General features: G+C 49.8%; 1 protein-coding gene across 1 annotated transcript in view; it reads right to left on the bottom strand.

Annotated features, from left to right (window-relative positions):
• Positions 1–19: 19 nt before the first annotated feature.
• LOC307236231 (uncharacterized protein) overlaps positions 20–9,660 on the bottom strand; it is a 10,868-nt gene continuing 1,227 nt past the window's right edge. The window contains exons 2-4 of the mRNA XM_080008574.1: positions 4,819–5,038; positions 3,789–4,022; positions 20–2,633 (exon numbers count right to left, since the gene is read on the bottom strand). Of these exons, the coding sequence (XP_079864700.1) occupies positions 34–2,633; positions 3,789–4,022; positions 4,819–5,038 (3,054 nt within the window). The 3' untranslated portion in view covers positions 20–33. The remainder of the gene's footprint in view (positions 2,634–3,788; positions 4,023–4,818; positions 5,039–9,660) is intronic.

The raw sequence follows: 9,660 nt of genomic DNA on the forward strand, positions 1-9,660 counted from the left end.
TTTTTTTTTTTTTTTTTGGATGAAACTATTGTCTCACTTCTTTGATGTTTTTCTCTTGAGACTCAGGGACCTCATGGAGCCAAACACCCTCCTCCCAAGGTCCCTCAGTGAGCGGGAGCGCTGTAGGGGGGCATGTGGCGGAGGGGAAGGAGATGAGGAAGGGGAAGAGAGGGGCGGAGAGAGGGAAAGGCAGCTTCCCTCCAGGCTTTGAGAACGAGAGAGGTTGAAGAGGCTGGCGGTGGAGGCGAGGCGTTTGTCCTCCACTCCTCTTAGTGGTTTCACCCCCTCATAAGTATCAAGCCCCAGCCAAGATCGGCCCACATCTAGGGAGGAGACCCAGTGTGTGGCCCGTACAGGTTCCGCTTTTCGGGTACGAGGCTCCAGCAAGCCCTGGGATTCGCTCCTGAACAGAGCCCTCCTGGAGAGCTTGAGGCTGGAGCTACGCTTCTCCCATCCGCCTTTGCTTCTCTTCTTGGAGCTGGGGGAGCTGTTGTCTGTCGACCTCTTGTCTTTAGCGCTAAATATGGTCTTCGCCTTCTGATAGTCTTTCCTGTAGCTCCCGCTGCTGTTTCTCCATCCATATCCATACTCTGTTCTGTCTGTCTCCTCCCTTTCACACTCAGAATCTTTACCCCAGAGGCGCCCATCCCAGCCCCTCCAGAGTTTCCCTGGCGTCGTTTTTGCCGCCACGGCTGCCCTTGTCCTGTCCTCTTCTTCCTCATCCTCCTCCTCCTCCTCCCCCCAGGTAGACCTGCAGTTTTCCTGCTTGGCGAAGCTGCTTGATGTCGATGCTCTGATCAGCTCTCGCGATGCGTGTTTCCCTCTGTAGAGCCCTTCTCCCTCTGGCCTCTTCCAGCCACCAGTAGCCGCACGTCTTCCTTCTCCAGATTCCTGGTTCTGCCGGAGTGATCCTCCCCTTGGTCGGATACCTGCAGCAGAGGTGCTAGAGCTGATGCGCGGCAGGGAACACTGGGAGGGCGCATCCCGTCTGAAAACTGAGAGAGGGGTTGAGGCTAGGGGGGAGGGCTGGAGAGGGCAGGGAGGAGAGTGGCCCCTTGGATTGGGACGGGGCGCAGGGGATGAGGCTGTTGAAGACGGTGTGTCAGATGGAGGCGGATTCTGTTGGTAGTGGTGGTGTGAGGAATGATGTAGTGCAGACTGGTAAATGTGTATGGGGCTGCTAGTGTGTGAGAGAGGAGGGGTGAGACTGACTTGAGACTGTGGGGAGCGAGACAGAGGGGGCGTGAGACCAGAGTGAGACTGAGGAGAATGCGTTACACTGAGTGACAGCTGTATGGGTCTCTGCGGAATGAGGTCTGTCTCAACAGATGCGCTGTGCAACTTCACCCTAGTGTGCGATTGCTCAGTCTGAGTAGGCAGGCGGCTCGCCACGCCTGGTTGGTGCCCTTGAACCCTCACCTCATTTGCAGCATCTACCCTGAAGCAGTCGACATCAAGCTCCACGCCCTGTTCCATCAGCCCCACCACTACAGCCCTTGACAAGCCTGAAAGGCGGGAAATCTCTTCCACCATGGCTGATTCCTCACTCAGCTTGGTACTGGACTCCTGTATCAAGCTGCTACGCTGGGATCCAGGAGCTGATCCAGGATTGGAACCAAAACCCACTGCTGTTGCTCCGGCACCAGGGGGAGCACAGCTACTCCAGTCCAATGAACGGCAAAAGGACTGAGACCCCAGTGCTGAACAGGTGCTTGGTGCAACCTCCAATGAGCTGCGGTGGCTCAGTGTGGAGGGACAAGTGGAAATGCGGGAGCGGGCTCTTAGCCCTGGAGTCGGGGTGGATGAGGACAGTGAGGTTGCTGAGGCACTGGAGGATGCAGGGATGTCATTCCTCAAAGCTCCGCAACTGCTGTTTCTAGAGTTATCCACAAAACCCAGGCTTCCATTTAAACCAGGAACCATGTTCAGGTTGAGGTTGAGATGCAGACTTATGCTCAAGTCGTCTCCGGTGGCAGAGGGAAGGTTGCCAAGGTTGATTGAGTTCCTGCTGGCTTTTTTCCCAATACTGCTGAGACTGACTCTGGATGCGTTTCCCAGCAGGGATTTACAGGGCGTGACACTGCCAACTGCTGCCGTCGAGGAGGGCGTACTGCGGCTCTCAAAGGCAGAAAGAGACTGGGTGGAACCATGACCCTTGCCAGGAGTGCAGAGGCCCCTGTTGAGGACTGGGCCAGGAGTAGCTGCCAGAATGAGGTCAGACGTTGAGGACGTGGCCCTGCTGCGGTACTGATGAGCCAGCCGCGAGATGTACTGCTCCAGCTGGGTTATTGAGGCAGCCTGGTGCGGCTGGCTGGGCAGAGTCGGGGGCACTGTAGTGGTTTTGTTTGTTGAGGCTACAGACTCATCTGGTTCACCTGGCTCCTGACCATGGAGTGTGAAGAGGGGGCTCTGGAGGGCCACGGCATGCAGTGGGCTGGGGTAGGGGTACACCTCCTTGGTCCTTCGAGACACCAGGTCTGTGCAGTAGTGAGGATCCAGCTGTGGTCTCAGATGAAGAGCGGGAGTTGAGGAGTGGTTGAAGAGGGAGAGGAGGACAGAGGGCTGAGGGTCTCCGAAAGATGAACAGAGGTCAGATAAAAAACTCAGACCAGTCGCCTCAAGGTCATCTGCAACTGAGAAACAAGAGCTGTTTTTTATGACTTTAGAACTGATACATGTTTCACTTGATCCAAATATATCTTCCAAATATAACTCCTATTCCAAATTCAACAAAAGCTAGTTTGGTCGTCAGACACCGGGGCAAGCTAAGAACACTTGTCCATATTTACTGAAGTAAAGAAAAAACTTCAGTGTTACGGTAGAAGTCCACCGTGCTCCTTGGCGCAGCGTAGAGCATGGTTTTTCGTCGGCAATGTAGTTAAGTGTCCGAGATGTGTCAATGTTGTCGTAGAGAGAGGAAACAGTGATTTAAATGTTTAACAAACACTTTTACCACAAATTACCTGATTAGTTATTGTGTGAAAATATCACACTCTCTGGGATTTCTGCTTATTACCTGTTTAAACATGACATTACAACCTGTTGATCTTGTTGAGACTGTCTCACAATATGTCCTATGATCTCTGCATACACTTAAGTTGAACAAAGTCTTGCAGTTATCCAGTTAAGTTACTAAAAAATATTTTTAGAGTCATCTGCCATAAATAATCTTTAATAGTGTTAAGGCTGTGTGTGTATGACTGGGGGTTCATGTTCATTGGTGGGTTGTCATAATTTGCTTAAGTTCTTCTGGGGAGGTGTCCAGGAGAGTGGGTAATTGTAGGTGTCGAGGGGGTTTTATCTCGTGTTTCTATGGAAAAAGCTCTCGTAGCCACGCACGGGGGGGGGGGGGGGGGGACAAAAAAAACCTCTCGGGTAAGTAAAGAAATGCCACGCAGCGCCGCGTGGCTGACGTTCCCAGTGGAGCTGCACCAGTGGATGAACATGGATTAAATAGGAAGCGTGCACTTAGGGCACGCCTGGCCGGGCCCATATGCTGCGCCAACGTGTCTGGTGGACTTCTACCGTTTTTCATCTTAATTGTCTTTGAACATATGTCTCAAATGATCATTACAGGGTTACCAGAATGTTTAAGCTATTTATAGGTCATGGTGGATAAGAATTATGTTTGTTCCTTCCTAGTATGTGCAGTGTCATTCCGATTGTGACTTTAATGTTATTATTGATTTATTTAATTATAACATCATTGACATAAAGCATTACGTGCTTTTGAATATGAATTGTATTTCTGGTTCATAGTCATGTACCCACAACCTCCGCCAACTCACCTGACAGCTGCTCCCTTCCTGTTGTGTCGGCTTCGCTCTGGGAGCTCCGCACTGCAGGGTGCTGAGGTTGCCCTGTGGCCTCTGACCACTGCGTGTCACTGTGGTCCCCGGGCACAGAGCCCTGCTCGCACAGTCTGGGGGGCTTGGTCGGCAGCCCCGGAACCCCCAGAGCCACTTCGCTGGAGACGGAGTAGCAGGAGTCTGACAGAGAGCTCCCACTTACCGAATAGAAACCTTAAGGGGAGAGGGCGGAATAATTACTTTAAGTGTGCACCAGTAGGGTGAATGTGTCATGCCAGTCTTCAGTTAAATGCCGCTATGCAATTTATGGTCACATGTAAAATGAGCAAGAACGGGTCCCCGAAAAACGTATGTGCCAACTTGCTTTTGCGGAAAAAGTAGTGCCTTTAAAATTATAGACTCCATGGCTTAAGGCCATGAAGTCTGGATGCATTTGCTTGGAAATGATGCATTTTACACATTACACTACATGTCAAGCACAGAGCGGGTTTCCAAAAAACCTGTGATTGTCAGTCGTGCATTGATACCAGAAAGTGCATAATGCCTCTTTAAGACTTCATTTTGTAACTGTATTTGCAACTATTGAGTGAACCCTGCAGGTTGCATCAAAACCTGATGAAATTGAGCTGAAAACTACACAAAAAAGAGCAAGCACTGCATATATGAGAGAGAGAGACAGAGCTGAGTGAAAGGTCACCAGCAGTAAGAGTGATACTATAAGAATGGCCAAGTGTTGGGTAAGAAAAGGTGAGGGGTCATTGGGGGGAAAAAGAAGAAAACAAATGAGCGAGGTAGAGAGAGGTAAACATGGGAGAAAAGGTTATAGTTAATGTTTAATCGGACTTTGCAATGTGCACACATGGAAGCCAATACAAAAGAAGTTAATGGAAACTGCTGTCAATCACATGGGTGAATTTGAGGATCGGATGGTGCAAGTCAAGTGGGAGCGTGAATGTTTCTTTGTGCAGTAGCGTGCATGTTTGTGCATGTAGAATCCACGCAGTCGTACCGGAGCTAGGTCTGGAGTCACTGTCCATTTGGGTCATACCACTGGGATCCGGAGTAGGGGGGGATAGCAGGTCGGAAGGGGCATCCCAGGACAAAGCGGACCACCTCAAGTTACCGGCGCCGCTGCCTCTGGAATGTATGGCTCCATCCCCAGGGTGACCTTCACCCTCCACCGGGCTGCCCTGACAGACTGGTGCCATTATATCGGAGGGAGAGGAGGCCTAAATTAAAGACAACGCACGGGAAAAGGGACGTTACTCTTGATCACACTTGCATGAAACCGAAAAGCATTTCAAGTCAACACATTTTTGTGCACGTCAAATAGCGGACAGACATTGGAGGAGGACGACGACTCCAAAACCAAAGTCGTTAGCCAAACAACAGGGATGGAGCAAAGCCTTTTTTTTTTTTTTTTAAACGATGAGCCGTCTCTCAAGCCACAGCATGTCATGAGCGGCGTTCTGGTGAAATGAGCGAGTCACGCCAGTTCTGAAAACATAAACATAGGTTGCGACACACACACACACACACACACAATCACACACACACACACGGCCCCTTACTGGAAGTGTCTTGTAAGGGTCCCTGCATCTCAATGTGCTTCGTTTAATGTGACATGCCTAATTTACACATACATACACACACGCACACTGGACACTGGCATGATGCCGACATTCAACTAATCGAGTCGGGACGTTGAGGCGGTGAGTGCTAACCAATTCCCTTGTTACCCGGGCAAACAATACAGGTAGTGAGTCACTGCTGTGAACAAGTGAAAGACAGGGGAAGGGAGGGGGGGGGGGCGCAGGGGAAGAAAGGGGGGATTTAAACAGGATAATGGCAGGAGACAGATGACGTAACAAAGAACAGCAGGAGTGACAGAAGGGGAAGGGGGATGGATGGATAGATAGTTGAAGGGGGAGAGACCGAGGAAGAGAGGAGTTTTTTTAGACTTTGACCCTTCCTAAGCTTTATCTCTCCTCTCATCTACCCCCCCGTGGAGATTAGGGGGTTACTCGCCGTCACAGTTTCCCAATCAGTTGTTCAGGGTTTTCTTTTTTTTTTTTTTTCCCCTCTTGTTGTTCTTTCTATCTGGTTTCACCATGAATTCAAAACGAGTCATGGCCGGGCGGACTGCCGAATGGAAAGAAGGAAAAGAGAAGGAAGACAGAGAGGGAGAGGCCGAAGAGCAAAGAGAGTGAGTCAGTGGGAGATGTAGGGAGGTGGGGGCAGGGGTGGCGGGGGCGGGGGGGCGGTTGCCGGGTGAGAGACCAGGGCATCTAGAAAGACCCTCGGCACCCCCCGGCCAGCCCCATTTTGACAAATACTCACCCTCCCACTCCAATAATATCCCTGCAGCCACCTCTCCTTCACCATAGCTACAGCTGCTCTTACCCTCCCGCTCGTCCTCCCACACGGAAACTCAGCCACGAGAATATTTAATCCATCCGGAGCCCAAACACGATGCAGACAACCCTCGCACCCGTATGCTCTGCGCTATATTATATTTATACATCATTAATTTGATTCATCAAGCAAACACGCCTGCTTTCGTTGACAATCTCAATTCGTTGCATTTGTTCCATAGAACGCACACCTCTATGGGGGAAAAAAAAAAGAAAAAGAAAATTCCACCCACAGCCGTGTATTAATTACCCTTAATCCAACATTAAAAAAAAAATGAAGTTCCTCAATACGCCTTTGAATCAGGCTAAGCTGTCTCTCTTTGTAGGGCGTGCACGTGCAAACCAGTTCCCTTTGCCGCAACGCTCACGCGATCCCTAGACGGCGTAGCGCAACCGCACATTACGGCTCCTAATGTTACAGTGAGATGAGCGCACGATCAAATCTCAGAGGCCGAGGGCCGAGCGGGCGGGCGGCCTCAGAGCGCCGTAACATGAGACGTGGGGGCGAGGGGGGTAAAACGCCGAGCGGCATGTAGAATGTGCGTCGGTTGATTACATTATACGGCGCGACGCGGGTGTGCGGCTGCAACAGCGGCACAGCTTTACCCCACGGGTTGGACATTTTGAGCGAGACGGACGACGGCATATGGTTCTGCCTCGGTCGAAGAGAGGGAAGCGGCGGCCGGCGAGGCGCGCTGCCCCGTGCTACTCGTCGCAGTATGTATCGCTGATGCATTATTTATGTGCTATGAGAAGCCAAAAGAACAATCGACTCCGCACTCTGCGCCCCCGTCGAGATCGGATCCCTCGGCCACGTGAAGGTTGTGCTTTGAATATATCTTGAACCTAATGTTCAGGCCGCCTTTGCGACAGCACGTGGACGTGCACCGTGGCAGAAAGGCGGGAGTCGTGGTCTTGCATTATTGGAGCGGGGCGGCGGCGACGGCACAGGGGGTGGAGCGGGGTCGTCCGGCGATTGGGGGGTTCCTGGTTCCATCCCCGGCTCCCCCTGGCAGCCCGCCGAGGTGAGCAGGACGCTGAACCCCTGACCGCTCCCGATGAGCAGGTGTGCGCCTTGTGCCCGCCGCCGTCAGTGTATGTGTGTGTGCGTGTGAACGTGAGGCAGGTATTGTAAAGCGCTTTGAGTGGTCGCAAGATTAGAAAAAAAGCCAGATGCAGTCCATTGACCATACTGCCTTATTCTTTTATGAGCCACCTTCAGACCTTTGCTCAAAGAAAAAGTCGATAACACAGCTTAATGTTCCCTATCCACAGGCAAACAAGCAAACTACTGTAACAACATGCGGAACTGTGTCTCCGTTTATGCAAATGGCCGCCTGCAGGCGTCGGCGGACCCCGGCTTGGACACGGGGCGGCTCGCCAGTCGGCTCCCATCGCCACAGTAGCAGCTCCCCTCGAAGGTGATGATGACTAATGCTGCCGCCCCCCTCCTCCCCGGGTCTCTCTCTCTCTCTCTCTCTCTCTCTCTCTCTCTCTCTCTTTGTTTCTGTTTTTAATCCCACGGTCGCAAATGAATGTCCATTCTGCAAACTGCCAGAGTCCGTGTTTCACTGTTTTGCAGAGTGCGACAGACTTTTAGAGCTTTTTAGTCTTTTAAAGGAAAGTTTTAAGCTCTTTAAGGAGGAGTGGTCCAGAAACTGTTTTATTTTTGGGACTAGATACTACAGGGCCAACGCAGAGAAATGGCGACTGCTTAATTTTCTAGTAGGGGAAGCGAAGATGGCCATCTACCTCACGAGGAGGAACAAACTGAGGGGAAAGGAGAGTGTTTTAGGAAGAGTGTTTGTAGCGTTGGTCAGGGCCAGAGTCTTGATTGATTTTAACTTTCACAGACTGATGAAGAGTCTGGACGTCTTCATCAAGCTGTGGTGTTTTAACGACGCCATCTGTTCCCTGGTGGAGGACGACCTGTGCTTCCAGTCTGTTTTTAACGTGTAGGACTCTGTTAGTGAACCAAGTGTGTTTGTTGTATTGTCTGTAACTGTGAACTAGAGAAAATGTTAAAATAAAGATGCTTTAAAAATCAAAAAAAAAAAATAATCTCTCTCTCTCTCTCTCTCTCTCTCTCTCTCTCTCTCTCTCTCTCTCTCTCTCTCTCTCTCTCTCTCTCTCTCTCTCTCTCTCTCTCTCTCTCTCTCTCTCTCTCTCTCTGGGAGAACCTGCAAAGGGGATGTGGAGAGCTGGGCAGTGTTAGAAAAGGAGTGGGAGGGAGGACATTATCAGCATCACTTGGATTCACATGGCCTCGCCTCAGACGGAGTGATTCAGATTTGTTTCGTCGATTCATAGTCCTTTTTATTCTTATAGGTTATATTTTTGTCGAAACAGGAAGTAGAGTTGTCAGAGTTATATAACTGGCTGAATGCAATTATTGACGCTGATAATGTTCATCTTCCAAAGTCATATAAAATAAATAAATAAATAAAGAAATAATTAGAATTGATTTCAAGGAGTGTTTCACTCAAATTTAATAAATTAATAAGATGAAATAAGTTGTTATTCCGTCAACTGGGTTGAGGCAAATTAATTGTACATAATTGTATGTTCCAGTGTTCAATGTCAATAAATGTCACTAATTCATAAAATGGATGTGTATCATTACACTATTGTGGGCTCATACTATGATAGGAGCATAAATTGAACAAAAAAGACAATTCAATTGGTAATCGCAATTATTTATATGACAATTATTCCCCAGCTTAATTCATGACCGTGGCAGCCCGAAGAGGAAGACTGGTCTGAAAGGTTCCAGTGGAAGTCTGGCCTCAGCTTGGGTGTGATTTAGAGGGAAGGTGCATTGTGTTGGTGTTCCTGTTACACACACACACAAACACACACACGCACACACCTCTGTGCTGTCTGATGACATCATAGGTTAAAGTGTTTCTCTGGATTCCTGCTTTGGGAGAGAGTTGGTTGTGTGCACAGGCATTTACTGGACCACCCAAAATAGCAGTCGGTCTTGAGCAGGGAGGATCATTCTGATCAGACATTCTCATCCCGTCCTTCAGTGTTGTACGTCAAACTCACATTCTCTGAGCACAGAAAGGCCTATATATCATTTTCCGGATTAAACTATAAAAGAGGAATTCTGAGGGTGCATCCGTGTGTGTGTTTCATACGAACTGGCACATTCCAACTGGTCGCCATGGAGCTCTGAGGCTTTCACAATAAAAGATAGCGGCTGACAACACACACACACACACACACACACACACACACACACACACACACACACACACACACACACACACACACACACACACACACACACACACACACACACACGCACACACACACCCAACAAAGAGGTGTAGCCGGTACCCAATCAGGGCACTACAGTGCAACGACTATGGAACAGGCCTTGGCATTCTCAGTGTGTCTGTGTCAGTTGCAACCAGCAACTGACACACATT

The sequence above is a fragment of the Zeus faber genome (genome assembly GCF_960531495.2).
Source record: "Zeus faber genome assembly, chromosome: 10".
In the NCBI taxonomy this organism is placed as follows: domain Eukaryota; kingdom Metazoa; phylum Chordata; class Actinopteri; order Zeiformes; family Zeidae; genus Zeus; species Zeus faber.